This window comes from Chelmon rostratus, chromosome 14, assembly GCF_017976325.1.
Source record: "Chelmon rostratus isolate fCheRos1 chromosome 14, fCheRos1.pri, whole genome shotgun sequence".
Lineage (NCBI taxonomy): Eukaryota > Metazoa > Chordata > Actinopteri > Chaetodontiformes > Chaetodontidae > Chelmon > Chelmon rostratus.
In genome coordinates this window covers 22,978,111-23,005,193 of record NC_055671.1, presented here as the reverse complement: position 1 = coordinate 23,005,193, position 27,083 = coordinate 22,978,111, and the positions used below count along the sequence as shown (strand labels likewise).

General features: G+C 43.1%; 1 protein-coding gene across 3 annotated transcripts in view; it reads right to left on the bottom strand.

The window, feature by feature from the left end:
• Positions 1-26,009, bottom strand: part of clip2 (CAP-GLY domain containing linker protein 2) — a 36,727-nt gene extending 10,718 nt beyond the window's left edge. For 2 of the 3 annotated variants that reach the window (XM_041951964.1, XM_041951965.1), the window contains exons 1-10: positions 25,577-26,009; positions 23,610-23,834; positions 15,004-15,506; positions 11,408-11,532; positions 9,534-9,747; positions 7,036-7,233; positions 6,818-6,921; positions 5,712-5,772; positions 2,596-2,646; positions 162-521 (exon numbers count right to left, since the gene is read on the bottom strand). In XM_041951964.1, coding sequence (XP_041807898.1) covers positions 162-521; positions 2,596-2,646; positions 5,712-5,772; positions 6,818-6,921; positions 7,036-7,233; positions 9,534-9,747; positions 11,408-11,532; positions 15,004-15,506; positions 23,610-23,724 — 1,731 coding nt within the window. In that variant the 5' untranslated portion in view covers positions 23,725-23,834; positions 25,577-26,009. The remainder of the gene's footprint in view (positions 1-161; positions 522-2,595; positions 2,647-5,711; positions 5,773-6,817; positions 6,922-7,035; positions 7,234-9,533; positions 9,748-11,407; positions 11,533-15,003; positions 15,507-23,609; positions 23,835-25,576) is intronic. The other variant, XM_041951966.1, reaches the window with a different exon arrangement.
• Between the last annotated feature and the right edge of the window lie 1,074 nt (positions 26,010-27,083).

The following is a 27,083-nucleotide window of genomic DNA, read 5'->3' as shown; positions in this document are numbered from 1 at the left end:
TCACAGAATATTTCAACATGGAAACTGTCAAATCTGTGAAGATTAATCAAAACATCTTGCTCTCGGCCTTTAAAACCTCTTTCCAGCACACTTTCATGATTTACTGTTTCACGGAGCTGCTAAAGTTTCTGTATTGGGTTAAAAAGAATATATCAGAATACCTTCCAGCTGTCCATCATTTCCATGTTTTCCTTGGTGGCCTGTTGGAGCTTCTGCTTCATCTCACTGATCTCCTGGTTCTTATTATCCACCACCACCTTCAGCGAGTCTACCTCCTGCTGGCTCGCTGCTAACGCCGTCTCGTACCTCTCTTTCTGCTCGCTGCTCTCCTTGTAGTGCTCGCGCAGGGGGAGGGTCTCCGGCTGGGCGCTGGACCCCGGAGCAGCCTCGCCGACGTCGGCTTGCTGCGAGCTCGTGTCAGATCCTCTGAGCTTAGCCTGGAGGTTCTCGATATCGGCTCTCCGGAGGCTGAGCTCCTCCTCTAGCTGCATGATGCGACTCTTCTCCTCAACTGTGGTTTGCTGGTGAAAAAGGAACAACATTCCTCACTGCCGCTGGACTATTTCTGATGATTACCAGAGCAAAAAGACGTCAGCCTTTCAGAAGAATGACCTTATTACCGTAACAGGTGGGAGCGCCTGCAACAGAATGATGTCATTCCAAAGAAAAGACATTGACTTTAAGAGCAGAAATCAGGCCTCAGGAAAAAGGAAATCGGAGGGTCCTTTAAGGATCGGAGAGGGTCAAGTGCATTCCAGTTAATATACTGTACTAATAAAACACATTATGTATGTGGACAGTGACACATCAGGCTCCCGAGTGTACTCCTTAGATACAAGACGACACAAATGATTAACAGCCATTTTTTCCTTAGAGTGCACTTTTATGTAGATCTTACTTGGTATCAAGTATTCACGGGACACACTTTACTCCTCCTAAAGCTTTTCACCTTTCTGTCTTGTAATGTATTAAATAAATAAGCTAAATGTGTTGTGACCCTCACAGGTGCTGGCAGGTGGCTAAGAAAACAGACTTTTTGGACCAGGACTGCTTTTGGTGTGATAGACAGGAACAAAATAAGAACTCGCTGTCCTGACCTGAGCACTGGAGCTGACAGGTGTGTAATACACAGGATGACTAAGAGGATTTTTCACTCTTGCAACATGAATGCAACCGAAGCTACACCCACAGGAATACAAGATCATCTACGCTCTTATTTTTGCGACGGTTTATTCACCGTGTTGCATTAATGGCAAAGATCTGACACTGCATTAGATATCAAAGGACGTGGAAATAAAATTCAAACATGTAAAATACTTGTGGACACTTTGATTTTTAAGCTGCATTAATAGATTTTTTTGGCCACTTGGGGGAATCAGAACAAACTTTAGAAATCTATATAAAGTTATCATGTATTAGCAAACAGTTAATTACCGACACATGCAGCAGACACATTAGCATTCACCAGGAGTTTGTTTCCACATTATGAGGATCGTAAGTCGAACGTTCATTCTCCTTTTAGCTCCGTTTTGGTCTCCACCAACTCCTGTAGGAGATCTCCACATAGTTCACTAGCTGGTTGCTAACTTTGTCTGCTGTTTGGTGCTGGGGCGGGTAGCTTTCATCAGGGCTTCTTCTCTCAGAGTAGCTGCGTGTTTCTGCTGCAAACGAGGTTAATGAGGAGTTTTCAAGCAACGATTTGAAAGGTGCTAAAAGCCTCTGTAGAGCTGAGAGAAACAAGAGTCCAGTGATCATTCTCTGTGCTTGTCATTATGAGCTACCACTTCTACACCACACAGTCATTTAATCTGTTAATATAAAAATGTGAGTTAGCGCAGCCCTATTTGTTCTGAACTCCTCCTTGCGTGCTGTGGCTGAATTCCAGGATCCTTTTTTTCCAGCAGCCCAAACAATAGTTGCTCATTATTTTTGAGGAGTACCATCAAACTGCTGCCACCACGAGGGGTTTGTATTTCACAGAAGATCATAAAGTCCAAACAAACCATTATACTCATTTCACGATATTGCCGTCGTTTTATTAAAGTTGACAGTCGGCACTTAAAAGTCATTGTGTCATTTCCATCCAAAGAAATCGGACTAAAGGAGCCAAAGGATCAATGTGTCACTGTCCAAATATTTGTGCAGCTCACTGTATGTGCAAAGAAGTGGAAGATGAGAGGAGAGCACAGCCATTCTCTGATCATCTAGAAGCAGCCAAGCAAATATAATAAAGCCGACAGCAAACCTCCACACAGTGACACTGCATACACACTACTGCAAACATCCTCCACACACTTGTATCCAATTAAAACAAAAAGGAGATTGAGAAAAGAGGATCCGCTGCACAGTGCACAGATGTTAATTTCAACCATCTGGGAAAACAATCGAGCAGACCTCAGAGTTACTGGTTGATTCATATCAAAGACGATGCCTGAAATGCATTCAGATTACAGCACAACACACAGGAGTGAAGGAGTAAGAAGAGTCTACGCAAGGTTAATGTCCTTGACAGCATCTGAAGTCGATTTGAAGTCGAGAATTGAGATAGCTCAGCGGCGGATCAAAGCCAAAACAAGATCAAATCGTTTTTTTCACCTTGGTTCTCTTACCCAACCTCAAGGATGCTGCATCATGAGTGCATCTTCCCTGTTGGCAGAAGCAGACCTTACTGCATATAGGAATCCAGTGTTTCAAAGCGTTTTGTTATCTTTTGATGCCTGAAAATTGAAAGCACAAGCTCGTACGGTTTGATTTGTGATACTGTGGTCTATTATTGAGGAGGCTTTCTCTCTGAAGTGCAGCACTGCATGTCAAAGTGGTGTAAAGGACGTCCTTCGCTACACTCAACTGCTGATGGCAAATGGACATTACCACAATGATTTGTCTTGAAACATTAATCGTAGAATCTGCGATGAATCCCGTTAACAATTTAGCAATTTCTCGTGTGTTACTAATTACATTACTGCTCAAAAAACTTGGAGAGATTGGTCCACTGCGCTCTACAGAGCTAAGATGGAGGGGTGTTATTTCAGATGTCATTCCCTGACATCTCATAGTGCAGCTGGCAACTGATCCAAAAGTCAACCTTTAAATAAAAAGATCAATCACAGTATAAAAAAAAAAAAAAACACCAGTTATTGCAACAGAAGACATGAGCTGAAGCAGCTGATAAAGTGTTTCCTATAAGAGGTGAATGCCTCAGGGGAAGCTGTGGGTCAACAGCGAGGAGCATTAATACTGCGATACATGATATGATGAAGGAATCAATGACACGTTGGATATCAGGGGCCGCTACCGTCACCACAAGTTCGAGACAAACAATGAATTGATCCTATTAACAAGTACTGCCTGTGTATTTCAAGCCTCTTTTATCGTATTCCTGTGTGTCAGAGCTCCACTGTTGACCAAACGCTGTTAAAATCACATCACTGTTGCACTGACATGTTTATTTTGACTCACTAGCACACTGAATGTGTATTAATCCGCTACTGAAAATAGTCCCTGACAAATGTACCATTTACTCCTGTTTGAGCAACATTTTCAATAGCCGGCTGTTTGTGGAGACTTTTTAAAAGCTAAAGTGCGTTACTGATACCTATGTCTTCATTAGGAACAGTGGGCAAGTGCCACAGGCAGGGCAGGAAATTGGCTTTTAATGGGATTTGACTGAATACGAAAACCATAGAATAACAACAGCCTTATTCTTTAATCTGTTGGATTTTAATATTCACAACAGGTGTGTTGATATTCAGATAGAAAAATGATCTGTTGCATCAGAACAGACATGGATCCAGACTTTTTTGCTCTATTTCTTTAATATGGACACTGCAGCATTAAACCAAAGAACTTTTCTCGCACAAGAAAATGGATGAAAAGTTGTTAAAATGTTGTCTGTAAAATGTTTTATGCAGTTATTAGCATGGACAGGAGGGCAGGCTATGCAGGCTAAATGGCACTTGCTTGCTTTGCTGTGTTTTTCTGCATGTTTTGTATACCTCAGTGCAGTCAGAGGACCCATATGCAAACTGAGATTGCAGTTCAGACTGACCTTTGTACCTGTACTGGTTTTAAAAGATTATTATTCCTACATCTCTAGTTGATGCAGACACCAGGTGTAGTGCGACCTTAACCAACAAAGCAGCAAACAGAACCACACAGGACACTGGCTACAGGCAGGGGGCTCGTGCTCTTTTACCCTCCTCCTCTCTAAGTCTTTCTGAAGCGTCTCTGCTCTCGACTTTTCGAGGAGCAGACTCTGCTCAAGCTGTCGAATGTGGGCATGTTCCAATTTCGTCTGAGTCTACAGAAAGACACAAAGAGAAGGACAGAGAGGAACAAAAGAATGGTAGAAAAGAAGGGCTCAAAGGGGAAGAGACCCATAAAGACTGAAGGGGAGTGACAGATATCAGAATAACAGTGCACACATGTGATGGGAGGGAAGCTTTGTAGACTCTGAAATGAGCAGATCATATGATGAGGAGACTTGAGAAGAGGCTGGAGATTTAGGTCATTTCAAATTCAGGCTCTGAAGACAACTCTGTAACAATCACATAGAAGCTTTTCAGTCTGTATTGTGTAGGTTGGCAGAGCCTCGTGAATGAAATACAGTGTGCACTCGTATGCAAGGTGTTATGGTAAAAAGAACCGACTGGTTTAATGATTCTCACACTTTACATCTTATTAAATTGAAACATTATGAGTAGTTTCTAATGTGATTTCTCAGTTATGTGATTGGCCGTTTGTGCCTCTGTTGATTCATGTTCCGCATATCCAGTTTGTTGTTTTCTTATTGCCAACAAACCTCACTAAAAGACCAAAACTAGCAATGAATTGCTCCTATTAACAAGTATTGTCTGACACAGCTCAGAGCGTCATTGTTATGTTCCTTCATTCCTGTGAACACGCACACTGTAGTTTATTTCAGGTCAGTTCCACAAACACTGAACTGCTGCTGTAAATACTCACCACACCACCAAATGTGGATCAACTGAAAATGGTCCCCAATCAATGCAGTTTACTCCCGTTTGAGTAACGCTTTCTAAAATCCTGCAGTACCCAGATGCTTTGGTCTTTTCGTGTGATTTGTTGACAAAAAGAAACTAAATGTCAGCAGCCTCGTCCGTCATCAGTCCAGACTACAGGGTTTTATCCACGTCTGCGTGTAAAGATGGCCTCCACGCAGTGTCGCAACATTATGTTAGATTACAAAGGAAGCAACGTTGTATTAAACTAATCTGTATTCTCAAGTAATAGTCCTGAGACTGTTTATGATGGACTGCGCAATCACAAATGTGTTCCTTTGTGTACCCTCTTGAAGGCTAAAAGTGGGGCCGAGAGCATATTCAAACATTTACCTTCCCCACAGGAGAGAGGACAGACACTGCACCTTATCTAATGGACTTCAGACTTTTCCGCATAGCTTAAAAATGAGGTACAAGTCGTACATTCATCGAAGTAAACCATTTATTCACGGTTTTTAAATCCTCGCATTTTGCTCGACTTTCGCCCCGAAATGTCTGAAAGCTTTCTTCTCATGAAATATCTGTATTGCTGAGGTAAGCAGGCAACAATCGGTCAATCAGCTGCTGAGAGGAGCTCGAGTGCACCTGTTCTGCAAACCTTCTACCATCTCAGAGTGCATCATAACAAAGGATCCACTGGACATCAGTAGTAGTATGACACAGTTCATAGGTATTAATAATGAGAAATACCTCCAGGTCTCCTTTGGTGATGGATTCCTCCTCCACTCTGAACTGGAGGTCCTCCACTTTCCTGTAGAAACGTGGTGAGATGTGGCTCAGAGGATGAAACACCGACTGCCTGTAACTGTGCAGCACTAACGAAGGCCTGGCTTTTTCTACAGAGCATCATGTGTTTAGCTGCTCTGCGTGCAAACGTGGTTACACACATACATGATTTTTTCTCAGCCACACACTGTCTGTTCTGTATTCACACAGTCGTGAGAGACGAGGTAACGGTCGGCAGTACATTACAGGAATAGCTCGACATTTTGGGAAATAGGCTCATTTGCTTTCTAAAGAGAGAGAGAGAGGATCGATATCAATTTCATGTCTGTGCATTAAGCAGCGAGGAAGGACAGTTTTAGCTTGCCATAAAGACCGGATCTGTTCTTGGTTCTGTCAAAAGTGAAGAAATAAAGCTGCCAACAGCTCGTTTGCACAAGCTGTGTCATTTATTCAATCCCTACACAAACAGAGATGCAAAAAACATAATTTCTGATTTTAGGGAGAGATGTGTGCTCACACTATTTCTTGACAGAACAACAGTTTATCCATCTGCCCATTGTCTCTGTGGGGCATCTCCAGCTACAACACGGGTTGCCAAATTCTTTCTGTGAGTCTGTAAGGACACAATGGTACCAAAACTGGCAACCTCACTGTGACAATAAGACTTGAGGGAGGCGGCGTACGATCACTGCGCCAGGCTCAGTCAAAAAATAGTTCCAACGCAGAACTCCTCTGAAAACCACAAATGATTGTTTCTGTGTTTATGTACAGATTAAACTAACAAGATGTGTGACTGTGTGCACTTCAGAGGTGCTGCTGGGCTTTTCTTCACTTTGGACAGAGCCAGGCTAGCTGTTCTCCCCTGCCTCCAGTCTTAATGCTAAGCTAGGCTAACCCTTCCAATTTCCCAAAATATCTGACGAGAGACCACTATCAACATTTAAGCTTTGCTTTTCTCGTTAGGCCTCGTGTGAAGACGAAAAGTTTTGTTTTCAAGTAACGATAATGTAAAACTCTGATGATTCGCATTCAGATTTACCAGCGCTGATATATGAGAGAGAGAGACTTACCTTTTCTCCTCTTCAAGCTGATTGGCCAGTTCCAGTTTATCCTTCTGTGTGCTGGCCAGCAGGGCTTTGACCTGTTGGAGGGCGCTCTCATTCTCTGTTACATACTGTGGATGGAAGAAGAACAGCCTTTATGAGCCATACAGTAGTCCTAACACCAGATTTATGGCTTCTACTCAGCTGTCCCTCCCTGACGACAGATCACCTGGCCTGTTTCCTACCTGCACGTGCTGCGTCTTGAGGATGCTCAGCTCCTTCTCCACCTCGCAGATGTGGCTGGTGGCCTTGGCCATCTCGGCCCGCTCCAGGTCCCTCTCGACCAGCAGCTGCTCGATGTGCTGCTGCTTCTCCTTCAGGGCCTCCTGGAGCGCGGTGGTGCCGGAGATCTTACGGGCGTAGCGTGACGACGTCTCCGTCAGCTGAAGAGGGAAAAGGACATAAGTGATGAGGAGAAGATGGGAACGTGACAAGGTGTGAGCGGGAGAAAAGAGGTCAAGGGATCAAAGAGGAAGTGGGTAGAAAGGTTAAAGAAAAGGGTAAAAAAGGACGTGGAGATAGAGGGGAAAGATTGGACGTCAGCTTCCTCAAAATATCTCTGACATCCTTTACTTTGTCTGACATCATAATATAATTATTTAACGTTTACAGGGAAAACAGCTTCTCTGTGATCCCCATGTAACAGGCTTGGCTTTGATCTCTAAGTAACATTTCACCATTTATGAGAAAACATTCAGGCAGGACCGGCGTCATGATCAAAAACATGATCATAGAATAAATATTTTGTGAACCTGACAGAACGACTGCTTTCATGCAATCACAGTTGTGTTATTTCATCATCATGAAAAGGAAGAGCTTGTTATCTCCAAGAAGACAAAGTTTTTTTCTTACACTGAAAGACGTAAGTTGTAGCATTACTTAGCCATTAAAACTGAAGGTCTAAATTTTGCAGTCCTAAAAAAATGCAATTCTTGCTTTGACCACTAGAGGGTACTCTTTGAAAGCATTCCTGCCTGACCTGTAAGAGCAGTCCAATTGAGTTTTTTTTCAACATGGACATGCTGGTATTAAACAGTTCTTGGTGATATGAACGTGGCATCAATGTATGCTAAGTTTGAAAGAGCAGCTGAAAAGCTCAGTTCAGCTTCAGCGTCATATCAAATACACGATTACTGGACGTTGCAAAGGGTTTGTGTATTATTATGTATTCGAACAAGGACTGCAGGCATGTAATCTATACTGTGATGGACGTTAATATTTCACTGGCTTTATTTTCAGTGTGCACATGCACGCAGTAACCGGCTGACTGAGGTTTTAACACTGTGTCAAATGTGTGACATGAGATTCAATCAGAAATAACAGCACGTCAGAATATTTTGCGCAGCGTGATCGGCTTGATAATTCAGACTGGCTGCTCTCAGCGCTGTCTGACACCGCTGCCACCAATTAAGGAAAGTAAAGGGGAGTGTCCTGCATCCTAGATCTGGACTCCAACCAGACGCTAAAATCAATGCGAGATACCCTGATGTCCCATTCATTTCAGTTTGTTGCCGACCATTCCTGAGGACGTCGGTCTTAAAGACACAGGGGCTGGAACGAGCTGCTTCAGTTCCCGTTCAGCTGCGGGTCTGCAGATTTGTCACAGAGGGACAAAATGCAAAGTCAGTGAATCAGAGCCTCGCGCTGCTCAGCCACAAAATGCAAATGATTGACTCCTCAGCAGATACGCGAGTATTTCAACACAATGAAGCCATTCATCATCCCGCTGTTTGCATCTGTAGAGCGTTTAGTGAAGTGTTTCACGACACGAAATCAAAAACGCACATTTTAAACATTTAACTGTGATCAGAAACTGTCACAGACATTTTCTATATTTCATAAATGACAAAATGCAGATGTAATAAGTAATAATAATAACAATAAAAGGAGCCTAATGAGCATTCTTGGTATCTAAAGGTGTGGAAATTGTCTTTTTACTTCACAAAAAAGGAAAATTAGGATAAATTGAAAGGTATCTGAAAATTATGTTCAAGAAAAATATCTTTAGGTATTTTCAAGCTGAGAAGGACTTTATGTCTGTCATCATGTCCCATATTTGCCATTTTAAATCGCTTTTATATTTTGTTTTCTTTAATTCTTGTTGTATTTTATGATAATTTATTTTTTGCATTCCTGTGAGACACTTTGTACCGTTACTTACTCATTAATTCAAAGGAATAACTTTGGGAAATTGGCTTATTCTGTTCAAAGGTTAAGTGAGAAGCTCGACACCCCCTCATGTCTTTACGGTAAATATTAACCACACAGCAGCCGGTTAGCTTAGCTTAGCATAAGGACGGGAAACTGGAGGAAAGGCTATTCTGGATCTCTCCGAATGTCACAAAATCAGTTGAAAAAGTTAATTAATAAGATGATTCTATGTTGTTTGTTTAAACCACAGAAAGAGCATTATGTGGGGGATTATGTGTTGGACTATTTCTTGGTGGGGGGCAGTAGCTTCCTGGAGTCTCCACTGGTTTCCTGACAACCTCATGGTGGCGATATGACCTCCAGTATGTTCATGTTGACCAAATAGTCATGACAGCGGTGTCGATCTTCTCATCTAACTCTTGGCAACAGAGCAAATAAGCGAATTTCCCTACATGTCAAACTATTCCTCTAACCAGCACCCCCACAGTCCGCACGAACGGCGCGTAGTCAAAGGACGCCGCAGTCGTCTTACCAGTCCAGCTCGGCTCGGTCGTCCACCCACGGAGGAGGCCACCGAGCTGACTGAACTGATGGAGGAGCTGCTGGGGCTGTGGGCCAGAGAGGACACCCCCATGGCCACCCGCTTGCTCTTCTTGGCCTTGGCCGGGCTGGTGGAGGGGAAGCCGATGCGGATCACCTTGTGGATCGGAGCAAAGAGGCCAAACTTGGGAAGACACTGAAAGTATCTGCAGGAAGAGGAGGAAGATGTTCGGGATGTCGTTTAGCACAGAGAGTCCAAAATACATCACACAGGTCACGTTGTTTTTTGACAGTTTAATGCTCAAAGGTTAAATATTATTCCTTTAAATGATTGATAATACTGTGCAAGACACTAATAATGACAATGAATAGCAATAGATTACAGTTAGCTTTAACATTTGCTGCTAAAACTTAGAGCTGAAATGATGCTTGATTATCAATTAGTCACTCTCAATTAGTCACAAGTCAATATTTTGATAATTGATTAAGCTTTTGAGTCATTTTCCAAGAAAAAAAAAGCAAACATTTAAACGTAAAACATAAAGATTTATTGCTTTTCTTTGTAAATATGTGAGAATAAAGTGAATATCTTGGCGTTTTAGACTGCTGGACACTCGAGAACATAATCAGCAGATTAATCTTGAATGAAAATAAGAGTTAGTTGCAGAACTACACATCTTTTGTCGACCTCTTCTTGCTAAACAAATCATCTGTGGAGGATTTTCATTTGATTAGTGGCTGCGTTGTGTTTTCGCTCCATGTAAAAGTTGCTTGATTGTGAACACAGCTTGCTATGAATAAGCTCCTCTGGGCTTTTACCTCTCTGCACACTGTATTTTTCGTTATTCCAATGTTTTTTAATAAAAAAAACTTGTACAAATAAACTTTAATTCCTAAACTGTTTGGGATTATATTGGGTCACACAACCCACAACCAAATTCCAAAACAAATGTTTACAATCAAATATAGTCTGCTTCTCGATCTGGACGTCTTTTTGTTCCCTTTTGGCAAATGACTTTAAAGTTCAAGCAATACTCCACAATGTCTGGAACCATTTTTCACCCATGTTAACCCCTTAACACTGATTGTCGTGAATTTGCATTAATCCACATTGCAGCCGAACGGCGCATGCATTCCTCTAATGCCGGTTTGTGCATATACAACAAACACCTAGGAACCTTTTGCAAGCACTGGTTTCTAGTCGGACCGGTCAAAGTAAAAGATCCCCTGTTGTAATTGTTGTTACAATGTAATGGCTGTAAGCAAATTTTGTGGCTGTTTTGATGAAATAAATAAATTTTGAATCCACAAAAAAGATGTTTTTACTGCATTTAAGCATTGAAAAAGTGGACATATACTGTTTGTTTGAACCCTGTTCTAGTTGGTGAACCTACCTAAATTTATATCTATTGTATGTGCTACAGAAAAATTAACAAACTCCTCTTAATTTAGGATCAATTTGAAAGCAAAAACACAAAGAATTTTTTAATATAATTCTGAATAAATTCAGGCGGCAAGGGGTTAAGGTGTTTTCTATTAATGGAGGGAGAAGGATGTGTGCTGTGCAACACAACAATGTCTGTGGATTCTGAGAGGCGAGAAAATGAAATCATTAATGTGATAAGTGAGATAAATATGAAACATAAAAACACGCCCAGCTTATGGTGCAGAGCAGCTGTGGGTGGGCTGGGGGGTCAGTCAGTGTAGTTTCATGGCCAGACAGAGTAAAAGGACAAATAACAAGCAAGAGAACAGATGGATGCGCAGTCTTCCCCTCAATTCCATTTTAGGGGAAAAAAGCAGAGGAATGTGAGGAGTTTGAAGCATGCATAATGTCTGTGTGTGTGTGTGTGTGTGTGTGTATACCTTGTACCAGCCACTGCACCATCATTCTTCCCCAGGGGCTCATCCAGCTCAACCCCACACCATTCACCCTTAGCGAAGTCTGTCTCTCCCATGTAGCGTATGACTCCCATCTTAGAGCCTCCAACCTACAGCAGAGACCAGTTAAATGCATTTCAGTGAGTGGTGGTGGGAGAGTAAACACGGTGGGTTTCAACAAATTAGCTGTCGGTACAGATCTCAACGTACCAACATCGAAATAAACGTGTTCACATTTTGGAAAACTATTCGCTTTCTGGAGAAGCGTTAGATGAGAAGATCAACACCACTCTGATGTGCAGTAAGAAATGAGGCTATAGTCAGCAGCTTGTTAGCTTAGCTTAGCACAAAGACGAAGCACAAAGAGTTTTCTCTCCTTCATTAATTTATGAAGCTTTACAGACTGTTCACAATGTAAACTTAGTGATGACTCAATTAACTACAGCACCAAGGAAGCAAAGCAAACAAAACACACGTCTTAAGACTATAGAGGAACGGTGCAACCTGCAAGTATTTCAACGAAATTGCATCAAGAAATGTGAATTCAAAGGGAAACTCTTGTGCCTCTGGTGACATATTTAGTTTGCCACATAGTCACGTCTTAGTGCACAGTCGGGAACGCTGGTTTCCGGTGAGGAAGGCGGTCTAAAATCCACACACGGCGCCACTTGGGTCAGCCAACACGCGAAACTGACTCGCGCAGCCACTGAATGTCTTTCACACATATGGTGACCACATGTGTGAGACACAATAACTCATCAGTGTGTACAAACATCCCAGTGGTCACAATTTTCTTAAATGACTCTGAAATCGTCATTTAGAAAATTACTTTTCTTGGAGGAACAACTAATTCAATTTGCTAAAATTAGGATCGGGACGTTTTACTCCAAAGAACGTAGTTCTCTTCCTTCATTCATTATAAATCAACCAATCACATTGTTTTTTGGGGGGTTGCTCCCAACAAATATTTTCCATTGTTGATTAATCTTACTATTATTTCCTTAATTAATCAGTGTCCACCACAGTTTCCCAGAGTGGATTACAATGCCTTAAAATGCTCTGTTTCATCCAAACAACAGCCCAACATCCAAAAATATTAAATTTACAAAGACAAAAGAAGAAGAAACATTTGAGCTGGAGCCACTTTTCACGAGCACCTCTACCTGGAACAATTAGAGTTACTTTAATCCCATTTCCAGGCAGTCCTCGGATTAAAATGCAGTATGTGCAGACTGTGTTTCTGCACCACATCAGCTCTTTTTTTACAGTCAAACATTTAATAATACTACTCATTCCTCTAACACAGACCCATGACCTTCCAGAAAAGAAATACTTCTTTCTGGAGAGCAACCAGGCTCCATATATAAATACTGACTACTGGATTTGGTAGCTGATGCAACTAAATACAAGGACAAACAAAAAAAAAGGGTGTGGTGTGAGCCACATAAAGCTTTCTATTGTCAAAGTAATATTCCAGTCCTCTGGCCTGTCCTTCTCCCAAACCACCGAGGCCAAAGAAGAAGATGTGGCAGGAAACACTGTGGTGTCACAAGATATTAAACCGAGATGGTCTGCTGTCAGCCGGACTGTGTGATGTCTCAGTGACTCAGTGTCAAAGTGCCAGCAGTGCTAAGACAGCCAGTCAGCACAAGCCCCGTCTCTGGCTCTCGCTCTTGCCAGTCTCATCTAAGAGCTGCACTCAAAAGGTGGTCAAGACAGAACTGTTCCACAAGAGTTAAAACCCTGAATATAAACCGTTAAGATCCAAACCATCATCTTTGGGTAATTCCTCGTGACCACATATGGAAACTTTGAATTCATGCTAAATATTCTGATAGTGTTCAGCCATGTTAGCAGCATAGCTCAAGGTTTCAGTTGGTCTAACAAAGTGGTCCAGACTTAAATATGGATTCATGGTCCTGAGGAATATCTCAACAGGACCATGAATCCTGGTACTAACATGAAATATCCTAATGATCTCCTGACTTCTCCTCTAGCGCCATCATGTGGTTAACACTTCTTGCTTTGAGTGAAATGTCTCAACAGCTATTTGATCGATCGCCATGAAATTTGGTTCTAACATTCACGCTCCCCTCGGGATGAATTTGATTGACTTTTTGTTCTAGCGCCATCATCTGGTTTCTGATCAAACACCTGCAGAACTAATGACCCATCAGCTTTAGTTGGATACTAATGAGCAAACTACCATGCTAAACTAATATGGTGAATATGGCAAACATCATACCTGCTTAGCATCAGCACATTAGCCCTGTCAGTGCATCCTGACGTTAGCACGTAGCTCAAAGCACAGCTGTGTCTGCGTACATCCTCACAGAGCTGTTAGCATGTCATGTAGAACAATATAAGACAGTGACCATGTGTTTAGCCTCTGAAGTTGCCTCTCTGCTGGGAAACATTTCTGAAGTTCATTTTTAAAAATCTTCAGAGTAACATCCTCCGCGGCGGTCTCAAGATGGCTATAGATGCACCCAAACATCGGCAAAGTTTAACCTTTGTGAAAGATTACGCGGGGCACCGCTAAAGAGCCAAAGATGCCTCCAGTTCAACAGGGTGCATGTGAAAACAGTGCGTCCTACTCCTGCTACTATCACGTAATTCAATACCTAGCGGAGGAAAATAGCCTTTGCTTTGCGTAATCTGAGTTTCACATTAAGCTCATTTCACCAAATTTCTGAGGCAGTGTTGTGTTTCCATCAGCAGAGGAGGGGCGCGAGACAACTGGATGGCAGCATGTCCAAGCCCATGCAGCAAGGCAGATAGATTACATGGGAGAGGCTTAGGAAATAGATGGATTCACTGATCAATGTGTCAGCAGTGGTCTACCCTCTCTTAAGTGCTGAAAGTAATCCGGAGTGATTTATAATATTGACCAGGAGAAAGGCTTCCCGAGCTTTCCAACTGCGCAGGATCTGATGTAACTATCCCCTGTGCCCATCGGTTAATGGAAAGCAATGTGACCCAGGGCTAATAATTGTACGCTGTGAACACTGTATACACTAGTATGGGTCAATGAGAAAGTACGCAAAAAGGAAATTAAAGTGTTCAAAGCGGTTTACGACGACGTGCTACGTGATCGCCATGTTTGTTGGGCAACTTTAGACTAAAGGATGCAGGTACAACAGAGGATGGATTAAGTAATAAACTGAATAAAAATCGCATTACACTGCATGAATCCATCTTTACTGAGAGCTTCATTAAACTGTAATTAGCGATCCACCGGGACCTTAAAAGATCACTTTCAGCTTCTGGAGATAATGTTGGTCTGAATATTATTCACAGAAAATCATGTTAAACATTTTAAATTGTGTTGAAAATACCAAGACCACTCTCATGCCTGTCGGTTGAATATAAGGCCGGTTAGCTTAGCATAAAGACTGGAAACAGGGGGAAACAGCTAGCCCGGCCCCCACCCTTGCAAACGTGTACAGGACAATATAGACAATGATGAACTCATGAAAAAAGTAGTAACTAGGTTCCCATCATGTCCCGCCAAAGGTGTTTTAAACTTCACAGACTTTTCCTTCCCTTCTTTCTTTTCATTTGTCATTTGAATTACTCACCAAAACTCGATCTCCAACTCGAAGATCCTTATCGCCACCTTTCTTAACCGAACCGCTGTCAGACATGTTGGACCCCGACTCGTTGCCCGTTTTCACGGCGCTGTTGAGCAGGCCCTCTCTGAGCGGCACCACCACCCGCTGGCCGGGGGGGGCGCCGCTGCCCTGCTGAGTCTGATTCTGGGCAGAGATGGAGTCGGTGGAGTGGCTGTCGCTTCCCTCTCCGACCGGCTGTCGGGTGAGCTTCGAGGGTCGCGTGAAGATGCCCTGGAGGGGCTGGCACTCAAAGTAGCGCACTCCACCCACTGAACCGTCATTTTTGCCAACTAGGTCATTCAGTATCACGCCTGCCCACTGTCCCGGAGCAAACTGGGTCTCCCCCAGGTAGGCGATAACTCCTGGTTTGACGCCGTTGACCCAGACCTGTTCACCCACTGTGTAATCCCCCAAAACATCGTCACCCTCTTCAGAGATTTTAGTTGGTGTGGTGGGCTTGAGGGGACAGTCTGGAGAAAAAGAAAAACATTATGTATTATTTAAAATGTTGTAGAGCGGGACAAGTGTTCATATAACCAAACAAAAGCAGGTAACAGGAGCAAACATGAACATTACTGAAATAACACTGACATTAAATCAATACTTATTATAATGAGGTTCTCTGAGCTGCTCATTGGACGGTCAATTTGTAAACAGTGCATACATTGTGAGGACATCCTCATTCACAGTCCGGCAGAATCGCCTTCACACTATTCATCCCATTAGGCAAAAAAAAAAAAAAACAGCACGCAGCACAACAGCGCAGTTTGTGCAAGATTAGGCGCTACTCTAATTCCTCCTGAAAAGTGGGTCAGAGGGACGGTATCTGTGATGTGCCGGTGATTAACCCCGCCATGCGGCCGTGTGATATCGCCTGTTTGACACACAGATGAGCTGAATCTCTGCGTTTTTCCACAGCAGCCTGTAAACTGAGCAGGGCACCATTAGCACGCGGTCTGCTGCACCGCACCGCCAGTAACAGCCTGTGTTTATCTGTGTATGTGTGGGTGGGGAGGACCGGTCGGTGCCAGCGCTGTCTCCCCCGACACCCTGAGAGAGGGCCTGGGGCTCTGTGGGCCCCAATGGTTGCACTTTATGCCTCGATTGCTGCCATATGTTGTGATGCGAGACACATTTGGAACAAATGCAAATGGGTAGAACTTCAAAGGGGTTTTAACTTGATGATGGTTTGAAAGTTTTTAGGAAAGAGCTTGGGCCAATTTGGGCCAATTTCGCTTGTGATTATGTTAAAGACGAGCCGCACAACTGCAACACGCTGCAGGCTTTTAGGAGCAACGTTTGAAGCATTTCACAAGGTGCACGGCGTTTACTTCTGTCCAAATCAGGCCAGGAATTTGTTTTGTGCTGTGAAACATGATATAAATCAGCTGACCAAGAGATATTGACAACCATGACACAGGAGTACTCAGGTCCATCACTAATCAGTAATGTGTCAAAATGAATGTGGCCCAGGGCAAACTGTCACATCACATCAACATCAGCCATAACTCACTCTGTGTTTGACCCATATTGGAGTGCTCGCCACAGCTGGAAGCACAGCTGGATTGCGAACTCCATCCAAAGCACCAGAGATGGAACTGTACCTGAGAAACACTTCTGCTAACACGGCTCTGTAGCTACTGCTGTCCTCACCCACAGTAACTGTTACGTCGAACCTTGAGGCTAATGGGCTACAGCAGCAGAAGACCACACCGCGTGCCCCTCATGTCAGCTGAGAACAGGAAACTGAGGCTACAATTCGCACAGGATCACCAAAATTGGACAACAGAAGATTAGAAAAATGTTGCCTGGTCTGATGAGTCTCGATTTCTGCTGCGACTTTCAGACGGTAGGGTCAGAATTTGGCATCAACAACATCACAGCATGGATCCATCCTGCCTTGTATCAACGGTTCAGGCTGGTGGTGGTGGTGTAATGGTGTGGGGGATTTTCTTGGTACACTTTGGACCCCTTAGTACCAATTGAGCATCGTTTCAATGCCACAGCCTACCTGAGTACTGTTGCTGACCATGTCCTCCCTTTATGACCACAGTGTACCCATCTTCTGATGGCTGCTTCCAGCAGGATAAGGCACCATGTCATAAAGCTCGAATCATCTCAGATTGGTTTCTTGAACATGACAGTGAGTTCACTGTACTCAAATGGCCCCCACAGTCAGCAGATATCAATCCAATAGAGCACCTTTGGGATGTGGTGGAACGGGAGATTCGCATCATGGATGTGCAACTGTGTGATGCTATCAAGTCAATATGGACCAAACTCTCTGAGGAATGTTTCCAGTACCTTGTTGAATCTATGCCACGAAGGAATAAGGCAGTTCTGAAGGCAAAAGGGGGTCCAACCCGGTACGAGCAAGGTGTACCTAATAAAGTGGCTGGTGAGTGTATATATACATTTCATCACAGCTGTTTTGTGACTGTTGATTTTTAATATTTGTAGAGTTTAGCTTACTGCTCACAAAGCCACTAAACAAGCTCAGAATCTCATTGTTTTCTCATTTTTCATCAATTTGAGGTCTGATACTGTTTTCACAGTTTCACACCTGCTTCCTGTAAAAAGCTCAAAAGTTGCCTTAAACACTTATTTGAAGTGTGTTCAGTTCGCTGCATCACCGTGCACCTACATGCACAGAGAGCTGGAGATGTGCAAATATCTTTTTTTTGTGTAATGAATACATCGGATCAACCAACGGCAACATGTGATCCTGGCCAGCAGACCCAGGGTGGCGATTAAAACCTGAGCTAACCCATGATTTGGGTTGCTGCGGCAACAAGAGAGTGAGGGTAAAAGGATCCTCGGCAGAAGGAAGACTGGAAACACAGCCCTTACTTTCACCATTGTGCTTGGCCGCCTCCCACCACCATCTGAATCCCACTATTCATCAGCTCTGCACAATGAAACCTCCACAGCTTCCTCCCGCCACCCCCCTCCTCCCCCAATTATCCCCCGTCTCTCCCCACTTTGGCTTCACACACACTCCTCTTTCTCTGGCCTCTTTAACTCTGCTTATTTATGATCACCTTCCACAATGGCTATGATCTCCCTCTAACTTGTTGTTTTTGTTTTAAATTGGGCTCATCGATTAGTCGAGGCCGACGCCGTTGTGCTCAGCAGCGGTTGTGGCAGCTGTGTAAGGCCGAGCAGCACAGGCACTAACAGATGGCGGGGGCTGAGCTTGAATGTTGTTCACTTTTCATCAATTTCTTGCTTTTAAATGTCGTGTGTTTCACTTGGCGCATTGAGCGAATCCACAACCGAAGTGCCAAAGTGTCAAATCCACACATTTAAATCTTTTCTATGAGCTCAAACAGGTTTTTAGTGGAGTTTTTATCTCTTCAAATCACCAATTTATCATCTTGAGGTCTAAATTCAGTAAACCCATAATGACATGCGGCACAGCAGATCACTGCTACATGGACACAAGGGAGTAATCAACCCTGCATTTCATTCTTTGCTTTAAACAGCAGCAGAATTCATTATTATGTCCCATGTTTGTATTTGGTTAATTCAGCTCCATGCAGAGGACAGAGTTGAAGAAACTTCAGATTTTGGCACTGATGAATACACATGAGTGATCTCTGTGCCTCTTTGACAGTCAGTTAACAGGTCAGCATCACCTGGCTGTCTTGAAACAGGACAGGAAAATGATAAATAGGATAAATATCTCCACTATTCTACGAGTGCATTATAGAATCCACAGATACAGTATGTAGCCTTGCCAGGTTAATCCACCATTTAACTATTAACTATTAGCTGAAAACATCAGAGGACCCAGTTGTGGTTTTGGGTGTTTCTAATGAGGTGGATCTCCCTTTAATATCGCTGGGTGTGTCCGGCCATTGTGGGCAACGCTGCAGATACATGAGCAGGTCTGATTTACTGTGTGTCAATATTGGATTTCCAGGACTGTTGCATCAACGTGATGGAGGGTCTTGATTTGTCAGGTTGAATTTACTGGATTAGTCCAAAGCACATGCAGTATTTTCCTTCGCTCTGTTTGGCTCTCCACTAACTGCGAAAAATATCTGCTCTTCAGCTGCTGTATACTCAGCTATGCTTCGCTAGGAACAGTTAGCTGACTTTGTTTGTTGTGTGCAGTGGCTTCATCAAGATTTCTATAGTGATATAGTGAATTTTAGGGGGAATTAAATTGATGAATTTCACTCAGACAAACAGAGCTCCTAATGCTAACGCTGCTCCATGCCTGTTGTCTGTCTCTTTGCTCACACATTCACCATTACATCCATATAAGGTGATAATATGACAGTGATGTGTTACTGTTGTTGCTCTGCCATAAACAAAGGAATAAATTAATGCAGGTTTAAAGCACAAATATAAACAACTAGTGCAATAACAGAAATGGGTACTTGAGGTGCAGTAAAAGTGCAGGTGTGTACTGTACGAGGACCGCGAACCCCAGAGAGTCAAACAAATGGTGGAAGCTGAACGCCTCCAAAAAAGGCAGCAGCCTACGACTGTGTCTGAGATATTTTTGCAGAGAAACTAGCTTCCAAGGTCACGGGAGACATGGCATCACGAGAGGCGGCTGCGCTCTGTTATTTTCATATCAAAAGCAGCAAGAAGGGCTGCAGCTTTCCCCAGAGGGCCAAACAGTTCTTTAAATTCAGCGAACTCTGCCAACTTCCGACACAGTGGCCCCTTCTCACAATCTTCCCAGCTAAAACCAACAAACAGGGGGCTGAGATTTGGAGGACGAGGCCAGGTCAGTGTTAAGACTATCTGGGGCAGGAAACTAATCCCTCCATCGACTCACGGACACATCTGCATTGTCATATTAGTGTTTTATAGCCAGCTTAGGTTAGTAAGAGGGATATCATTGAAAATAATAAATCGTGGCAATTTTGGGTTCACGGCATCCACCTATTAAAACATGGTTGACAGACCCAAACCCTTACCAGCTGACTGACCCACCAGAAATAAGTAATACCTACGAAAGGGACTGGTGGGTTAAAAAAAAGCTCCTATGTGATCTAGTTGCTTCTTGAGTATTAGACCGACCTGATCTCACATGGGTTCAACAGTATGGTACTTTAGAGGTACTGTTGGATGGAAGGAGGATTATTTTACCTCTGGACTGTTTCCAGTCTTTACGCTAACACTCATCAAGAGGGTGAAAAAGATTATTTTACCCTATTCCTGTAAAATATCTCTCATTATATTCTGACTAGAAACAATGAACCTACAATTCAGTTTCAGCTCTGATGTGATTTCCAGATATAGTCACTTAAATTTAAGATATCTTCAATGTAGTTCAGACTATATAAGCCGAGATATCGTTCATTCACAACAAAGAGATCTTCATGATCTGTCTGGATTTCTAAAAGTCTGGTCAAATTTCAAGAGGAGTGAAGACTTCAAATCCACCTCTGACATATCTTTGAAGACTTTGTGGGTATCTTTAAAAAGGTTATTTCGGGAAGCAAATTCAACATAAAAAGGTTTGAGTGATTATCCTTAATTGCATCTTATATACCTGCAAATATATTTTGACTGGTCATAATAACAACACGACCAATAAAAAGAGTCTCCAAATACATTGTCATAAATGAGTTATTGATGTCTGTAATGTAAATGTCATTCATCTTATACAGTAAATGATAAAATAGCATGATGAGCAGTCAGTGCAGTATTGGAGACAGCAGTGCTACATGCATCTTGGCTGTGTTTTGTTTGGGGGGGGGGGGGGGGGGGGGGTAAACAGGATGTGAGTGAACTAATGGGCTCATATACGGCAGAAACAAACTGTTTAAACCACAGGCCAGTATTTACACGAGCGCTAGTCACATACGGACAGCTACCTAACAGCTGACGAGCCCTGAGCAACAAGCTTCATGCAACATTAAGGGATTAGCTGTTTGAGCCGGTGATGGCCGAGTTCGGGATGATTTCAGACACAAACTCGGCTGTTGTGTCTTCAACACAGAGAGAAACAGCAGCGACCCCCGGGCCAAACACCACAAACTTCAAAAGAATAAAAGCTATTCTTGTTCACTCTCTTAAGAAATGCTTATAAACCAGGGAAAAGAACGTGCTCATTATGCTTAGAGACGCGTTTCAGAACATTCAAACAGCTTTTCGGTTAAGTCTCTCAACGGCTCGCTCGCAGATAAACAGACATCACCAGTTTTGTAAAACACATATGCTACTCAAGCTATCATTTCAGCAGTCAAAGTAATGATACGGCTTTTAATATGTCGTACTTTTTGTCATTTCTGGGAGGCAGGAACAGTTTCAAAAGTCCTTCAGAGCTATCTTTAATTTCACATTTACAGCTTATAGCAATTTTCCTGTTCACACATGAAAAAATATGAACTGGAACAGGATTGAAGTCATCTGCAAGCAGTCTGAATATGATTCTTTACAGCTTGGGATTGCCACTTAAAACTAAGAAATCATTAACGCAAAGTGAAACAACACTGCTGGAAGTGCAGAAAAAGTAATTAGAAACAGAGTGAGATCCAGTAAAGGAAACACTTCCTGTGCTGGAAGAACTTAAATAGCCCCAGCTCTGTTTTTCTGCCCTCGCTCTCATGAAATTCCTCAGTCAACAAGAACCATGACACACTTGTAGCCGCCTCTGATAGAAGGCCTCCCATCCACACTGATGCTAACGAGAAACAAGCGTACTATCAGCGGCAGAAGGCCGGCTATTCTCCTGTTCTGGGAGTGGACGGAGACGTAATCCAGCAGAAACAGAACTAATATGTGCGTGCGAAGCCGGTGGGATGGAGCTGTCATGTGAGCTAAAACCGGGGAGGATAAACAAAGCGGCCGCGTTTAAGGGTGAGGACAGCTGTGATTACTTTTTGCAGGCAGGGGTTGTAATTTTGATTCTGGGTGTTTTTTAGACATGTCTAATTTTGGTTAGCAGTCAGTTTTTCAGCAGCTGTGAGGTCACGTGTCTGCTGATATTCTATAATTTTCAACAAATCCCATCAAGGGATCAAAACCAACAATAGTTTACGACTCTCCTAATGAAGGAACACGTCAATCAGTGCAGCAGCGTCGCTCACTCATGTTTCTTTAATAGTTTTTACACAACAATGGAGCTTTATGTCACAGAGGAATAAGATATATTATATATCAGGTCTTGGATTAGGGGTGTGCCATATCATATCATTCACAATCACACCAGTATAATTCTTAATATGACAAATAAAAGGCAATATTGCGACTTGTTGACACGCTGGCATCATACCGTTATGCACAGTCACATCACGCATGGCTGACAGTGAAAGTAACATTGCTACCGGCTCCATGGTGCTGTTCCAAACAGGGGAGCGACTACAGTCAGCTGGAAGAAGTTTGGCTACAAAAGAAAAGATGAACAAACAACCACGACAATACAAGAATGGCAAGAAGAGAACAACAAACTTATTTCACCTCCTCATACAGAAGCACCCAGCTGAGTATGAGGAGAGCCAACAATCCTGCAAGGAGAGCTCAACAGCTACTGTGAGCTGGGAAACAAAAATGTGTTTCAGTGTTTTCTCATATCGTCAAGAATATTATCACAGAAAAGGCCTGAAATGTTGTGATATTATTTTAGGGCCACATTGACCACAGATACCTCGCATACACAGACGATACCTGTCTGCAGGATCAATTTATTAGTGGTTTCGGTCATTCAATTTGTCGACAATAAAAGAAATTTAAGAGTCTTTTCAAACTTTTGTTTTCCCTGCAGATGGATGATAATGCTTTCAAGAGCCGTGTTTTAGTGCTGCTTCCTGCTTTCTATGAATGAGCCTCCTCCCTTTCACACTAAAAGTGCTATCTGAATATAATTAACCTGCTTTTCACAACATAAAATCTGAGTTTGTTCAAACACAACAGGGATATATTATCACCTTATGAAGATGATACGCCAAACATCTACACACCCAGCAGACATAAAGCAACATTAGCACTCACCTGGAATCAGGATTTTGCCCATCTGACAAACATAAGGTCATTAATCACACTGCTTTTACCTCTGGTTTGGTCTCCACCAGCTCCTGATGGAAACATCTGACTGTTCAGCAGAAAAACGCTTCACTACGTTTCTCAGCTTTTTCGGCCAAAACAGCCGTAAAAACCGAAACAGTAAGGTGAGAAACACTAAAGCTCTTTATAGAGAGACAGGTGGTACTTCAGTGTGGGTTTGTCACAATGAGTGACCCCCTTTTCCACATTAATTCAATCTTAATATAAAAAAATGATTAGTGCAGCTTTAAAAAAGTCACGACACCAGGGAAAAAACTGCTTAAAACCACAAAGTATCACATGAACAGCTGCCATATTTAGCACAAAGTGAAAGTCTTTGTGGCTTTAACATGATTTTCTCTATAAATGTACATTATTTTAAATGAGAGTGTTAGATCAAGTTAAAGAAATCACCTCCCATCCCCCTGTGCATGGAAGCTAATGCAGCTGTGCTCCACTGAGTCATTAACGCAAATAAATGTTCTGAGCCACTTCCGGTGATGAGACGGGATGACTGGAAGAAATAGACTTATTTTCCACGGGGTCAGAAGGAGGAAGTAACTTACTGTCTTTAGGGACGACAGGGCTGGAAGTTCCTCCCGCTGAGGTCCTTCCCACTGGGCTGGAATGCTTGGGCCCCCGGCCAGGGATTTTCAGGCCACTGGACTTGAGCATATTCATTCTAGAGTAGCGGGGAGACAGCCAGGACCTGAGCGCTCCTCCCTGGGTGATGAAGGCTTGTGGATCAGGCACTAGATGTGGGAGTGGTGGCTGTCGCTCTCCATGTTTAGCTGTTGGAATGAGAAAGGAGGGGCAAGGCGGTCACAAATATGGGACCAATTAACAGAAATCACAGGTAAATGAGCAGAATGAGGGGTGATCTAAGTGCATGCTTATGTGTCACCTCGCCTCCAGACCTGTATGAATGGACCAGACTGTTGGAGTAGAACAACTGAGACTGTTCTTACAGGAATATATGAGATGACAGGGTGCGTAATATCTGCAGCTGTTTGTTCAGTCTACAGCTGAACAATGCAAAGTTTTTTTTTGCAAACATTTGTGCAATTTCCAATCTTATCATGACTTGGAAAACAGATCAGAACTGCGCCAGGACTCATAGTTCATCACAATATCAGCTTAGGACTCGCAACTTGATAAATTTGGGGGGTCATATCGGATCAGAAAGAGAAAAGTGCATGTTTGCTTTCCTTTTTCCTTGTGATATGTTTGGTACTTCTCCTTTCAAGCTTCTGAAATCCTTCAATTCAAACAATCAGAGAAGGAAAGACCACCTTTTGTTTGCTGAACTACTTCCGACTCACGTTAGGCCAAAAACTGTGCCAAGAGGTCAAGAGTACAAGAAAAATGTTGGGAACCTCGGGCCTCTAATGTGATTGCCACTATTCCTTCAATCCTGCTGTACTCTCATCTATAATAACACAAAGCAGAGAATCGTATTGGGATTTGTTTATGTTCAGGAATCTGAAATACTTCCCCATCACATTCCCAATGGGCCCCTATAATGTAGGAGGCTCCACTGGTAATACTTAACCACTTTCTGGCTATGAATATGATCACATTTGTGCTGTTGGCTGCTCATTACAGCAAACCTTGAGGTAGTAACAGAAATTAATGACATGTGGGCTCTATTCCAAAATTGCAATACCACTACTACACCAGCGCCCCTGAGCAAGGCAAGGAGCATCTCTATAACGAACAACCAGACAGTGTGGAAGCACAGAGGAACTCCTACAGATCAAAGCAGACATGTTTTAAGTCTTTGTTCGAGCTGTAGTTACCTGTGAGAACACCTGGAACTGTAACCCTTCAAAGCACGTCATTACAATCAGCCTATGACTGTCATTACATTTGTCACAGTTAATGCATTATTATTAATAGCGCCCCATCGCTTCATATATTCTTTCACGGCTCATTCAACTTATCAATTTCAGCAGAGTAATAATATGACAGAGCAAATGTAGGCCGGTGCCCAAGTGGAGCATGGCCTACAAATCATGGCCCAAAGCCCATTAAGAAGATATAATGCTGTTATAGCCTACAATAAACAACACACATCTGGCTGAGGCTTTTAAACCAGGCAGTGTGTATTAGGAAAGAAGCAGATTTTAGGCATAGCTAGTTAATCATTTTCCATAACATTCAACCTCATCCACATAATGGAGAATTTTCATTTAAGAGCAATCAAGCCTATTAAACCTGTCGAGGATGATGGTTTTCCCATACCTGAAGTAAAAAATTAGGCCTTTGAGTGCCGATGCTGTGTTTTCCATATGCTCTGAGCTATTCTTCACACAGGCCTGGGTTCATTTTCCAATCGACAGCTGATTTGGGTGAACACAGGATGAAAAGCGTTGGGATGATAATGCGCACCTCACCAAAATCTAACACAACGCCAGTTTGATCCATTGTTGTAGCTACTGCGGCAACGTGGTCCAGACTGCCCTTCACTGAAAGCCCGAGTCCCTCCCAGCAAAAAGCACATAAAAGCTTAGAAATGGAAGAAAAGACTCACCTTTCTGTGCGAAATGAGGGCGTCCGAGGGGGTGTCCGACAACCGGCCAACTTTCAATTTTCTTACCAGGAAAAGGGGGATTAGTGGTTGCCACTCCCTGGGATGCAAATATGGATGCTGAGCAGAAACTGAAAGGGAGAGTCAGCGTGGATCCGTGGATGATGGCAACAACTGCACAGTGTCAGCAACGGACCGCCGATGGCTTAGCAGTTAGCCTGCCGGCTCATTTCTCAGGATGATAGCCGAAGAAGCTACCAGACAGCGAAGATAATTGACATGTGTGGCGGCTTTAGCAGCCGAACACTGACACACACGTCCCGACGGTTTCCGAAGCGAAACGCAGCATCAGCAGCACTCAAAACCAACTTTTTTGTTGTCTGGCTCCGATTAAACACGCCAGCGGGCTCGGTCTGGGCTCCCGGAAGACCTTAGCTATTTTTTCGGCCTCTTCTCGCTCTGGTCGGTGCCCCCACAGTGGTATGGTTATGTTGGGTTAGCACAGCCTCCCTCTGACTCAACCCACCGGCTAGACTGAACAAAGGGGCTGGGAAGCAGAGCCCCTCCTGGGGGTATGATGAGAGTAAACTATAGTCTAGCTCATCTCCGTGACGTTCTCCGTTTGAAAGTATGGGGATTTAAACTGGCTCGTGCTTATCGGTCAAAATACATGACTCACAAAGCATGACTCGATAGCATTTCCCATCATTGGTACTACGACTTTAATTCGGCATCAGTACAATTGACAAAACAACATTTTTTTGCAATAACGTGCCATAGTGTTCTTTATCCGTCTTCGACACTGTAGCATCACCTAGTAAACATCTTGGTGTACTAATTATAGAATAATGTAATAATAGAGTGCTGTTTAAAGCACTATACGAACGCCGGACTGAAAAGTGGTTTCTAATGTTTCGTACCAAGATCATAATTCGCTTAAAAGTACTCGTATATCTTTGCCAACAAGTAGGGAAACGTTAAATAGTGAAAATTGTGATTGGAGTTTGGTGGAGGGTTCTCTGAGACCGAACACAGGCAAGCTGCAGACAGTTTACAGGCAGATTTAAGCTATCTGAACAGAAGCATACTGTATGTATGGCAGAGTAATGGGGTCACTGTACACGCAGTGTACTCTCCATGGCCACGGTCAACACGTGAACTCGTTTACACGCGTGGGCGATTCATTCTCATATTTCTCTCATACTGTGGGTGGGGCCGAACCCGTTCATAAGGAGCTGATCGGTTCTTCCGGCTGGTTTTACAACGTTCGGATTGGTCAGTGGAGCCACAAGTCGGCACTGGGGAACACTGTGATTGGTCAGATTTTCTGCTACTGGGCGTGTCCCAGTTTGACAGCTGTAGCGCGAAATAGAGACCTCGACTGCTGCGCTGTATGTCTGCCGTCAGTGTGTAACAGCGCCTCCCTGCGGATTCACTCACAACTGACTTTCCAGATTTTTTTCTCTTTGCCCTAATAATAATCATAATAATAATCATAATAATAATCATA